The 25,011-nt window shown below is 38.4% G+C and overlaps 1 protein-coding gene across 5 annotated transcripts; it reads right to left on the bottom strand.

Annotated features, from left to right (window-relative positions):
- Positions 1-375: 375 nt before the first annotated feature.
- Positions 376-24,496, bottom strand: gpcpd1 (glycerophosphocholine phosphodiesterase 1). 5 transcript variants are annotated; one of them, XM_041804972.1, is made up of 21 exons: positions 24,400-24,496; positions 22,079-22,225; positions 21,789-21,872; positions 21,336-21,426; positions 21,102-21,186; positions 17,845-17,920; positions 16,860-16,901; positions 15,460-15,583; positions 15,031-15,280; positions 13,698-13,860; positions 13,463-13,592; positions 13,236-13,290; positions 13,054-13,146; positions 12,886-12,960; positions 11,072-11,111; positions 10,735-10,793; positions 9,243-9,308; positions 8,942-9,078; positions 8,584-8,719; positions 7,677-7,837; positions 376-1,822 (listed from the first exon to the last, which is right to left on the bottom strand). In XM_041804972.1, the coding sequence occupies exons 3-21, from the start codon at positions 21,844-21,846 to the stop codon at positions 1,624-1,626; spliced, it is 2,040 nt and encodes a 679-aa protein (XP_041660906.1). In that variant the 5' UTR covers positions 21,847-21,872; positions 22,079-22,225; positions 24,400-24,496; the 3' UTR covers positions 376-1,623. The 5 variants fall into 5 exon arrangements, with proteins under 5 accessions (XP_041660906.1, XP_041660907.1, XP_041660904.1 ...); XM_041804973.1 differs by lacking the exon at positions 24,400-24,496 and adding an exon at positions 22,355-22,370; XM_041804970.1 differs by lacking the exon at positions 24,400-24,496 and having other exon boundaries at positions 22,079-22,452.
- Between the last annotated feature and the right edge of the window lie 515 nt (positions 24,497-25,011).

A 25,011-nucleotide genomic window follows, 5' to 3' on the forward strand; every position in this document is an offset into this window, starting at 1 on the left:
GAGGCCTCCTGGAGCATGAGGCCCCAGGCAATTGCCTACTTTTGGAGTCCTGAAAATGTTGATACATTTGGTAGTTTTCATCAGGACTGAAATCAATGAAAATATTTATTCTACAAAGTTAAAATAACTGAAAAGTGTTGTGGTTTTTCTCACAGAGAAATAGTCCTGCCGGTATTAATGTCTTGTGGCAACTTTTATCAAATTCTTTATAAGCCATGGGGAAACTTCATGGTTTTTACATTAAAACTGGTTTGCTTCATAAAAATCAAGTTATACCACAAGAAAAAATGCTTCACAGGCACTGAGACAACAAATATATCAGACAGATAAACCACTCAAAGTCACGTGTTTGATTAAACAGTCATGGACGAAAAAGACAAATATAGGTGTGGATTTATTTACATGACCATGTACACTCTTGTTTCCTGAAGCGGTGATTAATATTTTACACTAGATTAAGTCAAAACCCTGATATTCTTTCAGAGTTACAGATCATGCATGCCTCTGTTTTTCAAGTGAAACACAAAAAATATACAGAGAGAATACTATGAGTAGATTTGGTTTGCCGTTTCCCAGATGTTGCCTGATGCGACGGGGTTGTGCGGTCTCACAGGATTTATGGGGAATAAGTGCAATTGCTCATTCTGTGCAAACACCTCTAGTCAAGGCTATTTTTACACATGACAGGTGAGGTATTGGTGATTTTTGAAAACAGCAACAATAAAGTAAAATTGAAAAAAGGACTAAAGATTTTTAAACCTTTTAAGGCGGTAGAATATATGTGCACTTTACAGATAAAACATTCTTCGGCTTTTCCTGAAGTCAAGTTGATTAAATGAAAAGATATTATACCTGGTGTGCAGGATGGAATTAACAAACAACTTTTTAAGTCTATAAGCAGGAGCTGGAGGTCCATTCAAAAAAGAAATTCATCAATGATGTTCTATCTCCTAAAGGTGATCTCTCACTCACACTCAAATGCATGTCTTCTTTAACTACGGCATAAGAAGCATGCAAATTTTATTCACTTAACCCTTTGATTCTCATGACTCAAAAGATGAATGAGTAGTTTTCTAAAAACTTAAGGTAATGGCTACATGCACAGAAAAGATAAAACAGCATAAATCTACATCATCATAAACTTCATGACACACAACTTGCAGCAGTTTCATTTGTAAAGTGTAATATAAAGTGTAATTTAAGTGTAATAGTGTTCAGAGACAAGTTGGCTAAATAAATATGAATATTATTTCCAATTTTGACACTTTTCTGCATCACTCTTTAGGGTCTAATCTACCATCTAAACTTCCCTATATCCACCAGATAAAGAAAATATGAACATGTATGGCTGCTTTAATGTTTTGGCAAAACATTCACCTATTTCAATAATGTGCATAGATAACAAACCCTTTGTGAATAGAAAAGACATATAATCCAAGTACAGTGGAGTGGAGCTGCTTTTAGAGCTCGTGATCACATCTGAATGAAAAGAAATTTCCTATTCATGTTTGATTTTTTACACAAACTGGTCTCCCAGTACATGGTTATTTATGATGTCCCCTTTGCCACCTTGGTCCTCTTCAGAGTCTATGTGCAGTGAGGTCCATTTAAAGGTTGGAGTGTTTACGAGGAGCTGAGACCAGAGTCGGACTCAGCGCTGCCTGCCCGGGCCTTGGAGGCAATGCAGGGGGCCATGGAGCAGGGGATGGAGTAGCAGGAGCAGGTGGAGCTCTTTAGAGTCTCCTCTGTGATCACCTCCTGCAGGGAGTGTTGCTCTTCTACCTGGAAGATATTTTGCTGTTCTCCTTGGTCTTCACAGATACTGGAGAGAAAAGAGGAGACATCCTTCTGTTAAAATATGGAATTAATAATATTTACTGGCACAAAACAAGCTCCTTAAATGCTATCGTTCTTTTAACTTCCAAGCAAGAGTAGCGCTTCATTGATCCAAAAATATTTTGCTGTAGCAGCACTTAGGAATTCAGGCAAAATTAATGCAGCAATTACAGCAAAGGAGAGATTATTTTTACAATCTACATTATGCCAATTATGATATTCACATTTCATAAAACCACTTCATGGATCTGGTAACACAAAGAGAAAATGTTTTCATTTCCACCTTTATTCACTATTTGTTTGGAATCCATTGATACGGCAACAAAAACACATGAAAGAATATAACAATGGAATATTACCATTGTTATATTACTACAATACAATCAAATGATCTGTGTGTAATGGTTTGACCATCATCAAGCACTATTAGTATGAAGGATAAAATATAAAGTTAGTTCAATTAAAAAAACACTATAATTCAGATTAATGCATTCATTTCGACATCTTAAATACTCAAACAAAACAATGAGTGAAAATATACAGTTGGCATGATGCAAAAAACACTGCAATAGAAAGATGTGCATTTCATAAACTAGTGAAAAGGTTATCAAACAGTAGCTTCACTCAAGCTAATTTTAACTTAGGGTATGATTGTGCTGGTTGCTACTGAGAAAATGAGATGCAGCTTTAAAAATTCTTTAAAAGAATAAATGGATTTTGAATTGAAAGGAAAATACCCATTAACTATTTATTTATTCAGACATATAGTCCTAACAGTGACCTCTATCGATCGATGCTCACAGGAGACTATGGGTGGTAACAGTCTGGAGTCAAGCAGCAGATAGGATTCTAATGCAAAGCATATTAACAAAGGCAGTACATCCTTTGCACAGATTAAGAGGAGCATCTGTCTGGGTTAATTCAGGATACAAACGTGTAAGCAGTGCAACCATAACCCAGCTTCAAAAACCAAAAAACAACATCAGCCTAACATCTGTTTGCTTCATTTGGAATATTAAAGTGATTTTAAGAGCTGCTCAGGGACAAATGCTATAAATACCAATATCAGACTTCTCCATTTCATTATCTTCTTAGCTTCTAAAGCTAATATTAGCATGCTCAGTCTCTTACCAGTCATGACGACTACAGCTAATTCTGCACATATTGATACCTATATTGCTGGCATTATAGCCATATCCAAGATAATGAGTTTAAAGTAGGTTTTATGACCAGGTAAGCAATAAATCTATCTTGACTGTTGTTGCTCTGCTTGTTTTCTCTCTGTCTGCATCTCCCTCCTCTTTTTTATTCCTGATCTCCCTCTGCACTCTTTCTGCATCCTACTTTCCTCTTTTCTCCACGTCTCCCTCTTCTCTTTCATTCTGGATCTCCCTCTTCTCTGCATAACCAACTCTTCTCCTTTTCTGCACCCCCTCTTCTTTCTTATGCATGTACCTCTTCACTCTTTCTGAATCTACCTCTTCCATTCTTTTGCACCTCTCTCTTCTCTCCTCCTTCATCGTCCCATTCTCGTTCTTTCTGCATCCCTCCTTCTTTTGTCCTGCTACTTCTCTTCCTTATTTCTGCATCTCCATCTTGTCTTTTTTGCATGCTCCATTCCTCCTTTTTCTTCTCCCTTGTCACTCTTCCTGCATCTCCCTCTGTTTTTAATTCTTGATCTCGCTCTTCTCTTGTTCAACATACCTCCTTCTCTCTTCCTTGTTTACCTCTACTTTTTTTTTACATCACCATATTTTCTTTTTTATTCCTGATCTCCCTCTGCACTCTTTCTGTATCTCACTTTTCTCCAAATATTCCTCTTTTGTTTTATTTGGGATCTCCCTCTTTTTTCTTTAGTGCATTCAATCTTCTCTTTTCTATTCCTCTTCTTTCTTTCTGAATCTTACTTTTCTCTTTTATACTACATCCCCTCCCTTCCTTTTTTCTTCATCTCCTGTGTCTTAGTACTGAGCTCATGGTGGATAAATGTTGGGTCTTCAGAAATAATAATAGAATAATAATAGTAGGGTCTAGGCCAGCCCATCTAGTAAACTGTCACAAGATTACCTTAGCTAAAAAATGTCCCTGTACAAATAAAGACTGATGAAATGAGGAATCCGAGATGGTAAATACAAGATTTTTTCAAGCAAGAAATGCTGATCATGTGTTTTATGAGGCAGCCGCTGAAGACTTATAGCAGTGTGACTAATATTTGTTAGTAAGAGCATCCAGTGCAATCACACCGTTTGTAAAGACACCAAACAATAAGACAAGCAGAGTGCCCACAAAATAAAAGAAAACTGCTGTGGCTCAGAGGACAGAAAATTAAAAATTTAGATGATTAAAGTTCAATTTGCTTGAACATTAACGTTGAAAATCCATTCCATTAACTGTTTCTGCGTTTCCAAACTAACACTAGATGTGGATGGTGATGTGGTTTGGTGTTAAGTGCTGAAGGTGAGGTTTGAATTTAACACTTAGAAATATTAAAAAATAGTGTAGAGTAACACTTCCTCATGCATTCAAGACAGTACAAGCCATTCATTTTATGATGCTTTTTTGCTTAAAAAAATAACCCAGACAGAGCGTTAGACAAAGAAGCCTTTACAAATCTTACAAACAATACACAGGCTTTAAAAACAAGGGGAGCTAGCCTTTAAAAATGATAAACATGGCAGTTGACCAATCACACATTTATGTTTAGAATGAGAAGTCAACCGTCTTGTATCATTGTGGAGGAACATTCATCTGTTCCTGCAGCAGGTTAATGTGTAAGATGTGAGCTTTCAAGCAGTACTCCAGGGGAGAAACCAAAAACCAGCCAGGGGGTATAAAGTGAGTAAATAAACAAAACACAGCCAGGAACCAGAGAGACATTACGCGAATCTGAAGAACTTGGGTCTAAATATGGCACCAAGCATTCACAAATTCTGGAAGAAAGAGGCACAATTATAACAACAACCTGCAGATGTGAAATGGTTTGGCTCAAGATGTTAAATTCAGTTGTTATAGGGTACTGCTGGGTTGGGTTCAAAATGTATGGTCAGCAGGGGTCAGTGAAGGTCAGAGGCAAAGTGGGACATACATATGTGGAGCAAATGTCATTGAATAGTGAAACAGAGAAGTGAAACGGCTGAACAAACAGGCCCTGCTGACTACGCTGCTTTGCAGACACAAGAGGAAAATCTTTCATTCAGCTTAAACTGAAGTTTTATGTAACAGCTTTGGCCCCTCACATGTTCGATGAATAATCAAACATTTAATCAGGTTCCAAGTGATTAACATGTCTGCCAAAGGTTTTATTACATAACTCTGAGCACTGACAATGAGGCACATAAAAACTGCCTCATAACCAGTCAGAGCTATAATGAGGACAAGAAATCATTCAATGAATGAAACCCAGAGCCTTGCTTATTAACAGTGGTGTGGCTACAAGTTAAACTTGACAGGACAGGTCAGACTGGACAGATTTCATTGTGGGATTATTTGGCAACAGGCAGAGATCACAGCTGCAAACGCAGCCAGGAGAATCAGAAGAGAATTAGCAGGAGTTTCTATTTTCATTTGTATTATTGTAACAGGAGGAACTGTGGATTAAAGGAAATATGACTGTAAAAACAGGTGTTAAAGACATACTTTTAATACCTCTGTTTTGCTGTGACCAATCTACCAGTATAAAATGCTGTGACACGCGCTGCCATGACCATGAATGTGTGCAGCTGTACACTGCAGAGAGATCCAACTACAGACGCCGCACTACTCCTAGACCGTGAGTCTTTCTCTTAACAATCACCACAGGCGGAGAGCTCAACTACCATACTAAAGCTAGTAAATGTTGGGTTTGTAAATCATCTGTCGCATCACAATTTGCTACGATGTCAATATTTTGGACATTGTCAATATTTTCCAATACTGCAAAATCTGACATGATACAATTTTGATTAGATTCAATAAAGGAGCCCACAATCGATATCAGATAATTTTATGCACAAATTTCACAGTTATATAAAAAAGGGGTTTCAGGCAGTTCAATTACTGAAAGGTTTCTGTATTCAATAAATGTATGTATGTATCTTTTAACAGAAAGAAAAGATACCTTTGTTTTACAGTAAAGGACCATTTTTAATGTTGCAAATGTTTTTAATGACATTAAATAGATGACTCCTTTAATTAGGAAACATAACATGGATGTTTGAGCTAAACATACGGTTTAACAACAGAAAACAATTGCAGTACCAAACATTTTTTTTCCTTTCATGAACTCTGATCACTCCAGGGTCCAATATGTACTTTTCCTGCAAGTTTCATAGTCGTGATTCTTTGTTGGCCTCTGTTTTTCTATTGTAGATTTTTAAACTCATTTACAAACAGGGATTTAAATATCTATTTCTGCTCTTTTCCAGCACTTCATACTTAACATGGGGCATTTCTAATTTTGCAATACTTTATGATATTCTAATGAAATAAAGTCTGTGGCATGTGATGTTAATTAGATCAATCTTTATTTTTTTTCTTTAATTACAATCTTAATTTTGATAAATGGAGGGCTTAGGGCAAAGTTTTATTTCAAAAGACAATCTCTGTTGTTATGAGCAGCAGAAAGAGGGGGGATTATACGCAGCTGTCCTGCTAGAACCACACTGAGTTCAGACAGCTTATACTTTCATCATAAATCTGAGACAGCAGACTGAAATCAGTTTCAGTGGAGGCACAGAGAAGCAGACTTTTCCCTCTCTGTTTATCTGTAGTCTTTATCAGAAATCGCTTGTGCTACAGCCAAACAAGAGGAGAGCGGTATCTGTTAACACTCTCATATGTCACTTGTATGCAGATAAAATATGCAGACCTAGTCGGCAAAATAAGGCAATAGGCCCGCCCTGATGTAGTCTCTGTCTGAAATATATCCACAGAGGAGAGAGAGGAGTGGACATCCTCTTAATCTCAGCAACTAAGTGATAGCTACTGCTGACTACCGTTAGCTTGTTGAGGACTGCTGCAGGGTGGAAAATGTCAACCAGCGTGCGGGAGGAATTTCAAAACAAAAGCGTAGCTCAGTGAACTTGACAATGTAGATCTACATTTTGACTTTCTATCAGTCTAATTGGATTATAAATCAACATATTGATCTATCAGTACACATCAATGGATCATTACACCCACTGTTAATGTGTGATCTCCATATGGTAAAAACAGAGGGTACCACAAGGGCAAAACTACGGAGCAGAATCTGCATGTTGTGCACTTTGCTGATCAAAATGGAAACCACCACACATAAAGTCAATTCAAACCTTCTTTCTCCCTGGAAGACTACTAAAAACAGACTGCAGTTTATATACTGGGACAAGTTATGTTCTACGTCTTACAGCAACCTTTGCTAGAGCTGTCATGATACCAGAATTTTGAGCTTTGTTCCTGTTCTAGTGGAAAAAATAGAACAGTATCAATATTTGATTCTATAGAACAGTTATAAAAAATAGAAATTCTAGGCACGCAATATTGGCAAATGACTTGTTTTGTGACTGACAAAAACTGCAATCAAACTGCGCTGTACTGTTTAAATTGCCCAAAAACTCTGGGAACATTTCCTGAAAAGATGCTTTTAGTTTCAAATAAACCTTTCGATACTATAACTAGAATAATGGAGATTGAATGTTTTTAAAACACATGGTATTTCAAAGAGTCAAAGTAAACAACATTGTAATAGCCATAAGCCCCTACCATGACTTCACTTTAAGCTGACTTTAATATTATCAGAAATGGACGTTGACCTCTACTCAAAGAAGTTCAAGTCTTAGGACTCGCATGGTAAGAATAGATAACTTGGTTGCATTTTAACCCACCTGTCATAGATGAGCCCATCGATTCCCTGTTCTCTTAGCCTCCTCCTGTTTTCGTGGTCGTTGTTGTCGTCTCCCCAGCTGAACACCACCAGGCCTTTAGACTGGGCTTCCCCAATGAAGGAGAGGTTCTTTAGCAGCTCCTCGGTGTGGGCACTGATCCCCTAAAAAAAAACATTTTAAAAAAGTATAGTATGAACAAAATCAGTCTTGGTTTTACCTTCCTACAGTACCTAACCACTTGCATGCTGTTTGCAACATAAGGGTTGAGTATGTATGGCCTCATAAAACACAAAAATTCTGCTTCTTCTGTGTACTCAACAAAAACATGTAAAATATTCCTGTTATGCTGCATTAGCAATCTGTGCTGAGTTCCTGCATTTGTTAAAACCATGACGGCTGTCGTTCTTAGAGACAGCTGACACAGTACTACGTAAGCAGACTTGTTTGTTTTGACTGAAGCGAAAAAAGTGGCCCACTTCTGCAAGTCTGCCAAAGGACACTGTAATACTCTCTGTTGACTGTAAAATAAGGACAAGGTTGTTTAAAGTACAAATGCTGCTATTTCACTTTGGAAATTATTAGAATACTATTATAGTCAGTGAAAATAGTCGTAAATGATTGCACTTATAGCTCTAAAGTGTGCTCTGTGCTGCTGCTACCTTTATTTTTAGACTGAGTATATGTATGCATATCCCTCCTGAAACCTGTCATACAGGTTTGCCTATGGGTCTCTTGAGTGGTAGCAGGACATAAATCACATTGAGGATTTTGAGCTCTATGTTGCTCTCTTCTTGAATAGAAGGTAAAAACTCCCTCTAAAAAACTTACTGGAAAAAGTTACACAAAGTTTTGAAAACTCAGTAGATGCTTTGTGATAAATATTTGATTTTCAGTCACATATGCTCACCAGAATATTCTCACTCTGGGCGAAACTTATGGCAATCTGAGTGGTCTGGCAGCGAATGTCCATCAGCTCAGGATACTTCTCTGAAATCCCCTGAGTCAGGAAGAGGATGGGGTACTTGTTCTGCTTCTGACGCACCCTAGGGGGAAACACATGAAAGGATGTTGTAGAGAACAGTCTGCATTTTCCTTCAAACTAAAAATGCTAATTAAAGAATTTTGAAGCACTTTATTTTGACTGAAAAGATCTTCAAGCAAGCAGTTCTTCTGCCAATGAGCATTACTGTGTTTTGGTTAGGTTGCTGTTACCACAGGCAAATCAAATCAGGTGAATTTTCTTTATAGAGGATAGAAGGGCTTACATGGTGCAGACATCTGGGTCAAAGCAGGAGAAGACAATGCGTCTTTTCCCGCCTTTTTGCAACACACAGGACAGGACGATGTCAAGGAAAGTGTTCATGTTGAAGTAGGATGACAGATTTCCGTCCCACGACCCGTCCTGTTCATAAAAAGAACTTATTTTGCATTCTGCTGTCAAAATATTCATCAAAGTCCACTGTCTGATTGAGTCAGAGTAAAGAAAGTGCAATTCTTGATTCTATTGGAGACCATACAAGCCCAATTTTTTGACAAATGACGGTTCTGTAGATCGCGATTACCCACCTTCATCTGACATATCCACTTGAGCTCAATGTTGAAGCCCACATGCTCAGGAATAGTTTGGAAAATCTATAGAAGAGGAAGAAAAGTTGAATGTATTTGTCCCCCTAAAGGGAAAGTCAGTTTTTACACTCTGTTGCTAAACATGCTACACAAATATTTATACTGAAATACATGCACATCCACAAACAGGATCCCATGGACGTGTACTAGTGCAGTTCCCAGAGTGGGTGTTGAAACTGAGAGGGGGTCGTGAGATGCCTTTCAAAAAACAAAGACTATTTTTAAATGGATTAAAATTGTATGTTTTACCCAAATTTGTAATAATGACTGCTGTCAGTTGCTTAAAAAAACATCTCTTTAATTAAGTGCTTTGTTTAAATAATCGCAATTAATCGTATTAAGTGGCTGTGATTAGTGGATGAGTGGCATCAAAAGTTTCTAATAGCTTTTAAAACAGAAAAATGGAAACCAAGGACAGACTGTCCACTTACTAGTCCATCTAGGATGGTGTTGATCTGTAGAGTATGGATTTTAATTGTAACAACTAAGATGTACAATTAAAATGTATCCCTGGAAAAAACACATGGCAAAAACTCTGTCATATGCTTAATTTTGAAGGTAAAGTCTCTATCGCTTTGTTTAGTCACACCTTGTGTACATTTTCAAGTCCACACTACCACATTTTTTATGAAAAACATTTGAGTATGGTTAAAAAAATCTGAAATATGGGTTGTGATTAATGAAGTGGTGGTGATTCTCGGCTATCTGAGAACCACTGATTAAGACAGATGAGCAATGGCATCAGATTGTCATTAATCAGCATACATTTTTAATTGCATATTTTGCCCCTGTAATTAATTAATAGAAAATTTAAAAAATATATATTTGCATAAAATTAGTTAAATTTAAAACAAAACATGGTCTCTTGGTGAGATTTATGCTGAAATCAAAGCAATGTTTGAAAATTCTTACAAATGTAAGTTTGCACATGACTAGTCTTGAATGTTCATGGCTGTGTTCAAAAATGCCTCAACCACCCTAAGGAACAGTGGGGGTCCCCGGTCTCTGGCACAGCTATTTTGGGGGTCAAGCGCTGAAAAGTTTGGCAACCCCTGCACTAGTCGAGAAATGTCATCATACGAGGTACTGCCCACAAAGAGGCTCTGCCTTAGCAGCTGGAGTTTCAGTGCCTTGCTCAAGAGCACCACAGAATCACTCAGCAGGTGAACTGGCCCCTCTTGAGCTACCACACCAGTTTCCAGACTTGGTCTGACATTTATGGGTATAAAAACTAAAGATTAACTCTAGAGAAACTGACAATGTTGATAGATAGCTTATTATTTATTAATGACTTGATAGGAAATTAACAGACACTACCACTGAACAGTGTAACTAAACACGTTTATCTTTATATTGCTTTGAAGGCAAACTCAATAGCACATGCAGAGTAAACAAACTAATATCATTAGTTCCCATAAAGTGATTTATTTACCTGAGAGAGGGAGGGGAATGGCTGATGCTCATCGATTTCATCTTCATCATCCATCAGATCTGAACAACAAACAAAACAGACTCCTCTTTAATCATCATCACATACAATTACCCTCTGACCCACTTGTACTGTCATTCATCACTTTGTTGGGATGTAAGCTGAGTTACACAAAACAATCTTTGATCAACAATGAATCCATACCACACACTTCACACTAAAGAATGATTAACTTTATGCAACATACAGAAATTAAAGCACACAGCTTTCAACATGACATGTTACTTTGTGTCTGATCCTGAAGAGTGGTGACCTGAAAAAACAAACAATGGATGAATACCTTTGTCATTGTTTTCTTTCATCGCAGTGACATGAGCCAGCTGTGTAAAGAAACACAAAGCATTCATTATCTCTACAGCAACCACTGTAAAACACATTCTGTAGCTCATCCAGTCACTTAATGTGAATACGGCTTACATTCAAAGCAGTTTAATAATGCGCTCTTTATCCAGTTTTGTTTCTTGAAAATTTAAGGTGGTCATGATAAGCTTACAGTACTTGCAAGTGTACATTTTAATGATTTTACTTTTTGTTGATGATTATTTTCATCATTCTTCTCATTCTGAACTTCTGTTAACATCATTTAAGTTCAATCCTTTATACACTGCTTGAAAAAGTTAGCATTCCTGAAATTTTCCTGACACTCTGTGAGAGAGCTGCTTGTGTGAAACTGGTGACGATGTTCAGCTTGATTTCATCCACATGCTTTCTTACCAGCCTTCTATTAAAATATCTGCAGGATATCAGGATGAAACCGTGCACAAACGCAGCAGGAGGTAGTCTTAAAAATTCAGTGCAAGTAGGCAGGATGACCGCAAAGTTTGCAGCTTCATATTCCTCTACTACTCGCCTCAGTTCTGACTATTTTTTATTATGTTTGTCTTGCAGAAACTTTCTTCACACTTTCTGTGTAGCTTTCACTGTATGCTTCAGGCCATTGTCTTTATGGAAAAAAAACTTCTCCTAAGCCGTAGTTCTCTTGCAGACCGAGTAAGTCCTCCAGGATTTTCCTATATTTTACCCTACATGCCTTCCAGGGCTGGCTGCCGAGAAGCATCCCGCCGCCACCACCATGCTTCACAATAAGGATGGTGTGTTAGTGGTGATGTGTGGTGTTTGGTAACTGCCAAACATAGCATCTTATCTGATGGCCCAAAACCACCATCTTGGTCTCACATCAGGTCAAAGAACTTTCATCCACTTGGCCATGGGAACTCCCACATGCCTTTTGGTGAACAATAGTCCAGACTGAATCTGAGTTTCCTCAACAGTGGCTTTCTCTCTGCCATTCTCCCATAAAGCTTTGCCTGGTAAAGAACCTGGTCAACAGTTGTTGTATGCAGTCTCTCCCATCTCAGCTGCTGAAGCTTATAACTCCTTCAAAGTAGTCAAAGGTGTCTTGGTGGCCTCTCTCACTAGTCTCCCTCTTGCACAGTCACTCATTTTGTGAGGACATCCTCATCCAGGCAGATTTACACATGTGCCATTTTCCCCTCTATTTCTCAATTATGGATTTAACTGAACTCCGGGGGATGTTCAGTGCCTTGGATTTCTTTTTTATCCATCCCCTGACTTAAACTTTCGATAACCTTTTTTTCTGAGTTGCTTTGAGTGTCCCTTTGTCTCTATGGTGTAAAAGAAGCCATGAATACTGATTAACCAGTGACTGGACCTTCCAGGCAGGTGTCTTAATTATACAACAGCTACATTCACTGCATTCAGGTGATCCCCATTCCACTAAATGTGAGACTACTAGCACTTATTGTTTGGACCACTATTGAATAAGATCAGTCACTTTGAAGGGTTGATATTCATGTAGTCAATTATCTTACATTACTTATTTTTATTCACCTGTAATTACTTTTTAGAAATCTGTTTTCACTTTGACATCAAAGAGGTTATTTGGGTTTTTTTGGTCAAAAAAAGCCTATTGATATTAACAATGATTGTTTTTTTAAAATTATGAAAGGGTAAAATATCCAAGGAGGTGTGAATACTTTTTATAGGCACTGTACATGATGCGTTCAAAATTCAGTCTTCCACATGCATTTTCCCAACTTGAATATTTTTAGCCTATCTTAATCAGGTATTTACCTTCAGAAGCTGCAACTGATCAAAGGTCAAGTCTTTGACAGGCACTTCAATGAGCTCCAAAGTCTTGTCATTTTTCTGAAAAAACAAACAAAACAAAAAAACGTCACACTTAAACACTGAATGTAAAACCCATATGTTCACCTGTCGTATAGCATGCCTTAATTTTACCTTCTTGGTGGATATGCAGCATGTCAGGTCATGGTATACAATAGGCACAGCATCCTTAGAAAGGTGAACATCAAACTCCACATAGGCCGCACCCTGAAAGTGAAATAATCACTCTATATAACGAAGCTGGAAGTTAAAGGTAGATAATATTAAATCATGCTGTAGTCATGTGTTTTACTTACATGCTTGGCAGCACTTTTGAATGAGGCGATTGTGTTCTCCCTAACTCTGTGGTGCCTGCAGAGCACAGGATGAAAGAGGATTTGTCTACAGGGAACCAGTGCAGCATACTCAAAGGTATTTACCCTAACTGGCACACAATGTTAAACTATTAAGGATTTATTCTTGGTATGCACAGCATGCAAGGCACTCTGACTCAAGCTGGTCCAGGACTGCTTGTAAGACTCACTTAGCTGCATGTGTGCTGCCAGCTCCCCTGTGACCCACATTCAGAGCGCCTCTTTTCTTCCAGTATTTGGTGAAGGAGGAGCTCATGTCACACTGCAGTCCCTGGATAGGCCGGATCACCAGATAATCAACTAGAAAACAATACAAAGTTTGTTATGTGCAAGGTGAGGACGTAAAAGCAAAGACAGCCTTGAACTATTCTGAGGTTGTCGCCTTCTGCTGTGAAAAAATCTCACCTCTGACTTTTCCGATGGTCTGCCGGGAATTTCGACTCATTATAGGAAGTGTGGCAACTCCGTTGTCTTTACCGCTCTCCAGGAAAGAAGATGAAAGAAGGCAAGCTGTGCCCACATGTCCTGGATGAGCATCCCCCTGGACCACATGCTCACTCAGATCCTCCTGTGAACACATATACATGAAATCAGAGAAAATATGAACAAACTAACTAACTTCATTCAGCTTTCCTTCAGCCCTGACCAGTCTCCCAGTCCCCACAGCATGATGCTGCCTGCTTGGAGTTTGCAAAAAAAATCACCTGACCAGAGAAACAACATTCTCTGGACTGAAGACATACTAGAATATTTTGGAAAGTAGCTGAGCTTTTAAGAAAGAAAGTGCAAGTTTGCTACGAACTATAAACAGATAAATTATGTCACCATGTCTGTCCACAGAGACAGAGATTACAACAAATTAGCTGGGCGGAAATTTAGACAGGAACTGATTGTCAGTTGGACTGGAGGTCTGTGTAAGATCACACCTTCTGATGGGTGATATTTTTATGTCCATCCCAAGGAAGGTTCTATTATGTATTTATTTTCATATGTAAATGAAGCATAACTTTGTAACTACTTGAGGAAAGTGTTTACAGGCATTAAAAAGCTAAACAACTTATCAGTCATCAGGCAAATGGTCTAGTTTTCTTTTGTAGGTCACATAAAGGCATCTGTTTTTGTTTCAGGCAGTTTCATAACCATTTAAAATCCCATCACAGGAGTTTTAAAGTTTAGACAATGAGAAACGCTATAAATACAAAACAAAGCAGCTTAATAGGGTTCAGTAACATTGGAGTACTGTAGATGCTGAACTCAATAAAATTCATGTTTTGTTGCTTTCATAAGAGTGATTATTATTCAGGTTAAAAATTAAATATGGTTATCTCAGCTTAACTTTACAGTGGACCATGATTTTGCTGACCTCTGTGGGCCCCATAAGCTCTCCCTTTCATCCCCCCTTATGGGCGGCCTTGGCTGCTGTTACAGGCTCACCTTGTTTCAATGTTCTCAGTAGAATGGCCTACAGCTGGGGAGCAGGTGGCCTAGTGGTTAGAGGCGCTCCCCATGTACGGCCTGGGTTCGAATCCGGCCCGAGGCCCTTTACCGCATGTCACTTCCCCACTCTTGACCCTGTTTCCGACTCTATCCACTGTCCTCCTCTATCTAATAAAGGCACAAAAATGCCCCAAAAAATAAATCTTTAGAATGGCCTACAGCTGATAAATAGTCATGATTTAATTTATATGGGTAAGGAACTATTATACCTCTCCATTTTTACAATATTTATGAGTATTACCTCAAAGAACTCAAAGGTGAGCTCCAGGTTGTCAGGGTCCATGGTGTGGATGCTGTACTCGGTCCACTGGGAGGGCTCCAAAGCATAGCCACACTCTGGCTGTGAGTGGCGGGACTTGTAGCCGCTGGCACTGATCATACTGATCTCCAGAGTGGTGGTCATCTTGTGCCATGATGTTGGACTGAGCTCATCTTCATCCTCATCATCCTCATCTTCCTCTTCTTCAATGCCCTCTAAAGTCAGCTTGATTCTGTGTGAATAAAAGGTTACATCTCTTGATACGATACTGTACATGGGTTTTATTACACTGAGGTTACAGGTCAAGAGAGGTAACAGTAGCTGTGTAGTGATCCTCTGCTCTGCCTCATGTTTCTGTTAAGGAGAACTTTCCCTGGGCCGTGTTGAGTTCCTTCTCTGTGTCATCCTTACCTGAAGCGAGACTTCTTGAATTTCTTCTTGGTAATGGACACAGGAGAAACCTTAGAATAGTGCAGACGCAGGCGGATCTCTGTCTGGCATGTCAGCCACCCAGAGTCGACACAATTCAGCCCATCTGCAGAAAAACAGGAAGCATTAGATGGCAATATAAATCTTATTTGTCTCCTTGAACAGCAGGCTAGAAACCACAGGCAGTGACAGGGGCAGAGAGTAAAAGAGAAGGGGAAGGGGAAGAAAAAAGGAAGTCACCACAGTAAGGTCCAGAGTACAAGTAATTCCCATGAATGAGCAAGCAATTCAGTCTTACAGCACCTCTATCTTATGGATCTTTGGCATTCCTAGATCCGTCCCCACGTGCCCCCCACCACGGCATTTGCTGATTACTCCCTCCCCAGAGGGATGGAAACACGGTGAGGCAAAGCATTGGCTTTGCGACGGGTGCCAACAGATGCACCCATGGTCTCACCGGATGACTGGAAGGCATGGCAGAGGGTGAATATTCCTCTATTCCTCTCAGCATTGTGAGTATTCTCGCAACAATTCGCGTTCGCTCCAACTCGTCTCCTCGACCGGGAGTGCATCTTTCAAACTCTATAAACTCCAAAACTTTGGATAGAAACACACCCACAAAGGCTGCTGGGATTGAAGTTACTCATGTCCGCCATCTCCTGGTGTAAAGTGGTAACAGCGCAGACTTCTGCCATTAGCCCTATCTCCCAATACTAAAAAATCCTTTAAAAAAATTCCTGGATCCAGACGGTGATCCAGATCAGTCCCAAAATCTAATCAGTTCTTCTTTATGCAATTTCTGACATTTCTGAAAATTTCTTCAAAATCTGTCCTCAACTTTTTGAGTTATGTTGCTAACAAACTAACAAAATAACTAACAAATGACCAAATCCACCCAATCACATAACCTCCTTGGCGGAGGTGACAAACAATGCTTTTCTCCATTTTAAGTAGATAAAGGAGACCCACATGTGGTGACAATGCTTTACAAAACTTTAATGTAGTCAGATAAAGCATTTTGTAATAGGGAAGATTTTGCAACCAAAGGTAGTGTGTAAAATATGAGAAAGAGCAGACAGCCATAGGACTTTAATTTGGCTATTACATATTGATAAACAGCAAAAAATTAGGTGTCTGAAATTAAAGTTTCTATTTTTTTTTTTTTTTTAACAATGAAGTAGTTTCAAGGGTTTACTTCATTTTTCAATTTCTAATTATCTTTCATTTAAGAAAAGGCACTTTTGAAAACATGCAGAGCAGCAGATAGACATAGAAATTGAGATTTATAGCTAATGTGCATTAAAATATTTACCAAATGTCATGCTGTTATCTTAATATTCAACAAGGCTATTGCAAACATGCCATGCAGGTCAAAGACTTACTGTGAATTCCAAATTGTCCATCGTCGATATTCTGATGTGATGCTGCAATAAAAGAACAGTGAATTAGTAACAAGACAGAAGAATCTAAGCAGTACAAAGGTTGAGTTCAGATCAAACCAGAGCAAGAGAAAAGTCTAAAATCTCATCTTGAAAAAAAGCCGTAAAATTCAAGCCCTGCTTGATGGGTTAGCATTTGGCTTGCTTGCTCTGAATTTGATCTGCCTCAACTTCACAAGTTAACTAAAGCTTTAATTCTAAAGCATCTCATCCTGTGCGTGTCATTACGGTTAATTTAAAGATTATAATGAGTATTTTCTATACAAAACGGATATAAATTAATTTATAAATAAAATATAGTAAATAAAATGTTTGTCAGAATTTCTTACTTTAGTGAGAAAAGCATAAAGGTAGGATTTGCAAAAGAAAAACAAAAACCAGAATGGGGTGGCAGGCTGGGGTTAAAGAGGGCATGAAGCAGGATGCAGATATGGGTGGCACAATTCGTCCTCTACAGCTCATTCTGAATGAGCTTTGTTTGTTAGGCCACTGTGATGGTGTTTCAACTAGAAAGGTCTACAATAAAAGATCATTACATAAGCTGCACTGCAGTGTTTCCTGTTCCGCTGTATAATATTCCAGAGAGTGCTATCCCTTATATTTACAAAAGCATACACAATGCAAAACAAGCAAAAAGCCCCAGAGAAAAAAAAAAAACAAATTTTAGAGTGTTTAATGAGGAAACACTGCAGTCAGGTGGCTGTGTATTAATTTTGATATTTCTGTTGCAGAAAACAACAAATCAAAGGTCAGATTCAACTACAGCTAACACACTATCTGTCTTTTCTAGTTCCACGTTTCTGATCAGAGGCAAATGTTACATAAAGTGCAAGGCCAGGGGACAAGGAGGTCCTACAGGGGGGTTTGAGTATGACACACTTTACCAAACCCACCCACACCATGACACTGTTTTATTGTTGTTCTATACCTGTGGGGCTCATCGTGCGAGGCTGCTGATGGGTCTCCCACAAATTGACTATCACTTGACAGGGACCACCTGCACTCTGCAATTCCAATGTTTGGTACAATGTTAGGGGTTTCACATGAGATACAGTGCACCACTGTTTTCAGTCAGGCCTCACAGCCGTCTTTAGGGCTTTGGAGTGTGAGAGAGAGAAATTAGAGCTGGTATAGTCACCAATTCCCATGTGGGGCTGTCAGCCAGCATGGGTTGAAATCTGAAAAGTGGAATTGTTAGTGAATGAACAAAATAGCAATTTTTCAGTAACATAAAAGTGCATTTTTTAGCAGTCATAAAGACCCCGTTTGTTAAGGCAACAATATGCCTAACTTGACATTTTGACCTCTGTGGCTTTTAATACTTACAAATAGGAAAAATAAACAATTACACTAAAACTACTAACAAATGTATTTAAGCCTCAACATGATACTAGTAAATATCAAACATTATCCATACCAGTTTTGACTCCGAGTATTTTTTGTTTTATTACATAAAATTTCAAGCAGATATACTGAAATATTGCCATTGTATTCTAATATCTGCTCTCTTCCTGTCTCCAAGAGATGTGAACATAATATCTGCATCTTTATGAGATGCAAAAAAGACTCAAGAAATGTCACAACTTGCAAATTTTGGCTTGCTTATTTATTTTTATTTACTGAAGATTCTTCTCTCTAAAACTGCACTCCATTATAGGAATTTACTACAAAGCAAATCACTATTTTTGTTTCATGAATGAATTGCACATAATGAGGTAGAAAAGGTTATTTAATATTGGTCTTCCTGTTACATGAGCTACTTATAAAGCATTTTTGCTAGCATATTTTTAAGTGTTCCTTAAAAATGGTTTCAAAAGCAATCAAGAATCTAAAAATGTCCTTATCTACAGGTGTCCTAACTACAGGTAAGCATCACATATTGCATGACATGTGCAGGATCGCTGTTCATTGCATCCATTAAAATGTAACTGTCTGCTCTGTGTACTTCAGTTTACCTGTGTTACATGACATCTGGCACTTTCATTTTGCATGCTGAGAAATGGAAGTATGGTGCTTTGTATTGATGATTCTTTGGCAGCTGTAAGCAATATAGTTTTGCCTCCACATTGCACAAGTCAACCCACAACACTTTTCAATCACAGAACTAAATATTAATGCACAACAACCTGTACTATAAAACACAGGCCAAAAAGCTCAGTTAAGTGAGAAAAGTGAAAGAAAATCAAGTTAAAGTCCTGTCAGACACTCCGGGTTCCTTGTCATCTTCCCTTTTCCTTGTAAATCGTCCATGCCAGCCGACAAAGGGATGCACAATATTATCGGCATATCAGTACTGGCAATTATTAGAATAAAAGGTCAGTTTTCATATTGGCAGATATAAGAATTGTACTGCTATTTTAGGGGTGTGATGAGACACTTATCTCACAAGACAAGATGAGATTTGGATCCACGAATCGAGAGTTTACTTTTTTTTTTTTTTTTTTTTTCAATCTGGAACAAAATACGTGAGTGGAAAATGTATCTTTTATACAATTGCATCTCATAAATGCAAAGCAATTGCGGTCAATTCAGAAATGTTTACATAAGTCCCAACATACGGTTGACCCTGTGTAACTCTGGCTAAACCTGTGCATTTTAACATCATCTCAAATCAGATCTCCAAGCATTTTAACCGTCTAACATATTTGTGATTTACTACACCATGCAACCACTGCTAGAATGACAATAATAATAAGAAGCATTAAGATTATTTCAGAACTACTTTTAAAACTGTTTACAATAGACTGAAATATAAAATGCTACAATCACATCTAAAACACTTAAAAGAAATCTTTCTGTCAGGAACACGTTTGCTGTAAATTACAGACAAAGATGACTTTATCCCTTGTGGTTTTTTTCTTCTCATATGAGCTTTGACAGTGTTGGACACGACACAAGGACGACAGTGTGTGCATCTTTGCTCTGCCTAACAACAAACAGGGAGTGTTTATTAGAGGCTACAACTTCAGTTTTTGGGAGAAAACAATGCTAAGTTTACCACTGCATTACATGACAGCCTGTTACGCTACATTAGTGAAGTTTCCAATTGATGTTATGTTGCCAACAGCTGATAGCTGAGTTACTCACACACACAAAGACATGAGAATGACACAACTTTTAAGTGTCAGGAGCATCTTTGTAGTCTTTGTAATTTCCAGTTTAGTAATGTTTTCTGTCATGACAGCGGCTGCTTCTAGTGTCTATGCATTTTCATCTCACAAGACAGTTTTCACCTTGACGAGAATCTTATGATGTTTCAATCTAATGACAGGTCATGGTACAAGCTCTCGTCACACCCCTGTGATATTTATAACCAATATATCGCTATAGAAATCAGCCTAAAATCTACACTAGTAGCAGAAAACCTGCATCTGTCAGGCTCTAGAGTCCAAAATTATGAAAGGAAAGGTCATAGTTTCAAAGACTGTATGCATTCCTCTTGGCTGCAACCTTCATATTGCATTTCAAGCCTGAAACACACTATAAACAAGCTACCACACAGGTCTACGGTAACTTCTTAGACTTTTTAATGTGTGCTGAAAGTCACTGCTAAAACTAAGGTGGGGCAGTTCATTTCTTAAGAAGCACAAACATCAAGAAGAAATCAGGTCAGGACAGGTACACACACGCTATTTGCCCCACCTTCAACCTGAAACCCACACCTAAAGGAATGAATAACAAGAGTGAAATGTCTGACCCTGTTTTCTGGCCTTTTCTTTTTAAGGGGAATGTGATCCCTGGTATGACATCTATTAACAGACAAGCTTAGCAGAGGCTCACACGCTGAGATTAGAGCCAACCAGCTGACAGTTTTTTGCTCAGTCAACCTTGGCATTAACACTGACTTGTTGCTGTTTGTAACAGCATAAACACAAGATTTTAAGACAGTAATGCACAAATCTTAGGCTTGATCCTGGTAGTTAAAGCTTTAAATGCTTTTTAAGGTCAGAGGAGCACTCAACAAAGTGACAGAGTTGTTTTTTCCCTCCTGACAAACTGAAATAAAAAGGTGTCAACTGACAGAAAACCTGATGTCAGCATATCACAAAACACAACAAGCAAACATAATAAGACAATGGTTTGCATTAACTAATATGCATCTTATTAAATGACTTCAAATATTACTTTTAACATCTATAAACTTTAAAGGGCTTTAGCAATGTTTATAAATGAGGCTCTGCTCACCTTTGACTCCAGAAAAAAGCCCTTAAAATAGCGGTACTTGGAGACAACTCCTTTAGGAACTGTGATTGTAGTAGTCCACGTGTTTCTGTCAGGAAACCCAAATATAGACGTTAATATTTTATCAGGACAAAGCAGTACAAAAAGCAAACCTTGTGTTAAAGTAACACTTAAGGCTGTTGTATTTTAACAGCTTGTTTCTAATGTGTAAGATATTACACTTAAAGCGTAACCTACCCATCATTCCCACTGGGATGCAACTTCACAGCTTTTTGGTGGCTCCAGCTTCCCAGGGCTTCACAGCTACCAACAACTGCAATCACCTCACCTGGAAATGTTAATGAACATTTTTAAATATCAAAAAAATCTCAACAAATCATCTTCACAGCTTTGAGTTCTTTGAAAAGTCTTATACCACAGTCACACAGGCTGAAAAGCATTTTACATGGCACCATGCTGGATCAGATAAAAACATGCAGACTTACAAGAGACTAGACTGGAATGTGTGACTACAATGTATGATTTCAGCAGCAGATAGCAGATCTTAAAGAAGTGCTACAGTACAAGTAAATCATCCATGTAAAAACAAAACTGCACCCTTTAAAAGCAGGTTAAGGGTCACGTTATACCCTGTGGGGGGTTTGAATCTAAAGAGGTGTCTATAGTAAACATTTAAAGTTTAATAAATACCTGGGGATGTTTCTCCTCTCACGGCAAAAGTAACCTGACAGCTCTCCATAGTTGACATGGGCACAAAACTGACGCACAAACAAGCTGAAATTAGCAAAGAAAGTCGTAAATCAACACAAAAAGGTTATCCAACCAAAGATGACACCAGATAAATACTGTAACATTTCAAAAATAATCATGCGTAAAGTGTGGGCATAGTTTGTTTCGATACCCTACTGTGCCATTATAATGAAAAGTGGCTCAATGCACCAAAGTCTTCTGTAAACCACAGTCACGACAGCTGATGTTACCTTTCTGAATTTGGCAGCAGAGTTTCCGCTCTCGACAGCCTCGCGGATGGAGATCTCAAAGTGGACCTGCTTTGCTCATCCTGCGGAGAGACATCTGTCCAAGCGTCACTAAACTCGAGCAACCAGCCGGTCTGCCGCCACCCATCTCTGCAATGTTATCATCCAGAGTAACGGTGTTAAGATTCACCCTCACTGAAAATTTACCAGGAATATCAAAGTAACGCCTGAGCTGACGAAGTAACGCTGATTTGAACACGGCTTTAGAGTTTATCTTACTGTAAAAAACCTAGTCGTGAATGATGATTTTTAACAAAGGAAAGCTACTTCTCTCAGTTAGCGTTAGCCAACAACAACCACGAAATAAAGTTTACCAAGAAGAGGAAAACGACTTCCGGTATACTCTTTCAGAATATAACGTTCATGACAATACGAGGTGGCAAGATCCCTTTTTTTAATTCAATCGGCATTAGCAGCATAAAGCTGGCAGTATGCAAAAAGCAAAATATAATATATATAAGATATAAATATAAAATACGTTTGATTTATTTGTAAAGTTTTAGCATGCATTTCTGTTCTGAAATGAACGGTTTGTGAAAGTGGCTGTCAGAGATGAATGGTCTGCAGCCAGAGTGTCCTTTGGGTGGAGGAAATCTCACATACCAATTGTTAAAAGCTCTTATTTCTTTAAGCACAGATTAAATGTTTCACTTAGCCTTAGCCTCTTTTTGTTATTCTTTATTTTAAATCCTGAAAGGCAGACATCAATACACAGCATGTAGTTGAAAAAGTAACTGAGTTTTTGCTGCAATTCAGCCTTTTCCTTTTTTCAGGTTAAAAGAATGAAGTACAACATGGGAGAGGTAAAGTGTCCGCACAACTTCAACCAAAAACATATCACAATTAAATTTGAGAGGAGAAAAATTAGATATCAAAATCGCAATAACAATGCAGGTGCTAAGATTAAATAGCACAAGTTCCTTGGATGGTCACCTCCACAAATTCTGTTTGAATGAGTTTGACATATTTCACCCAGTTGGTCCAAAGTTTGACAAAAACATCTTTCGAACAAAAAGAGATAATTTCCGTAACATGAGTACCATTTACAACATCAGTCCACTCCTGTATCATGAGCACTTACCCTTTTCTTGACAATTGACTGTACCTTGCATGGTCAACACCAGCTGAAAGAACACTTGCAGATTGTACTTTACATTAGTTCTTTTTTACATTTTACTCCATTTTACAGTTATTCTTTCCTACATTTTGTTTATCAATGTTGCCTTTTGTTCCTTAACTACATATTTTTTACAGAGTAAGGCCCAGTTTTAATGATTCAGTTTTACAGAGCCTTCCATTTCAATAAAATCAAGACTCTCAAATCGTGGTGTTATCACTGATCCTTTAACTTCTGGGAACATTTCCCCAAACCTTTCTCTATCACACATAGGCAGGATGAATACGTTATCTTTAAAGATCCCATACTTCTTAAAAGGCGAGTCTATGATTCTCCCAACCCCTTTGGATCTATTGTGTTAGCTGGACAGTTTGAACTCCATCCCAGTTTGGTGTTTAGGTAGTATGCATACTACTAAATACTATTCTACCACTGCATAATTAAAAGAATCAAAATGTAATCTAATGTAGAGTTTTTCTGCCTGGCCAACATTTTTAGCCTCTTTTATTTTGAAAGGACCGGATCAACAGTGCTTGTTTTGTTCCGGTTTATGATGGCTACTTGACAAGGCTGGTTCATACCGCCCTGCTCCGGATCTGCGGTCTGTCGCTATGCTGCTTTCACGTACCATAGGAAAGACCGCAGCCATGCGCTGAGTGCACGTGAAAATTGTACACAAACAGGGAAGTCGCCCACTTTCTTCGGATTTCCTTATAGGAAGATGTCGAAGGAACATAAACGGCAAAACTAGTCCGTTTTAGCATTTGGTAACCTTGAATGCCTCAAACACCACTTACGAAACCATTAAAAAACAGTTTCTAAAGCGCGTTTTGCACTATGCAGATTCCTGCAGTTAAAAAAAAATTTAAAAAAATCAAACAGACTTTTATCGTTTCTCGCGGTTTTTTTTTTATCAATTGTAGTTGCACATAATAGGACATTTATAAAACCATTTAAAAAATAACAAGCTGCTTAATATTTTTACGAACAGGGCGAGGGATTTTCCGATGTGTCAAAAATGCTGCATCAGCGTGCATGCGTCGGCTATGTTTACATAAGACAATATACGTATCAAGTATACACAAGAAAACGATAACCGATAAAATAGTACTGTGAGGTTACAAGGTAGTAACAAATAGGGACATACCATTAGCAGAACCCGATAACTTCAAACATTTCCTCGATATTCTGACTTGTTTTGAACATGTGGCTGCAGCAGACCCTTAAATATACATGGGTGTTCCCGTTACTGTTACGTCATTACTATATCCTTGATCAGCTGTTAATGTACTACAGGAGTAGCAGGAACAGTCTAGTCACTAACAGGGACGGTCATTCTAGATAAAACTTTGGTTTTCCACGAAAGCAGGGAGCTGTGTGCCTTTCTGAAATGTAAATACTCGACAGCAGAGAGGCTGGAGTCAAACACATGATAGTCTATGTTTTCACTGTCAGGCTGCCTGTTTGACACAGACATGGGGTCACGTGTCTTTAACCTCTGTGGATCGCATGTCTCCAGGTTATCGAGCAAAAGAGGGTTTAGTCCAGCACCACTTCTACTTTCAGGTACATATTTTATTTTCAGCAACAAAAGCTGCAGTAGCTAGTTTCACTGAAAAGTTCAGGGTAGTGCCTTAGAGCAATTAATGGTATTTTCGCTGACCTCCACGAAGGCTACAGTCTGTGAGCATTGTTTATTTATAGGCTTTCTAGACTGGAGGCTGACTCATGTAGTGAACTTTGGGCCAGGATTATGTTA

This window comes from Cheilinus undulatus, linkage group 14 (genome assembly GCF_018320785.1).
Source record: "Cheilinus undulatus linkage group 14, ASM1832078v1, whole genome shotgun sequence".
NCBI classification, from domain to species: Eukaryota; Metazoa; Chordata; class Actinopteri; order Labriformes; family Labridae; genus Cheilinus; species Cheilinus undulatus.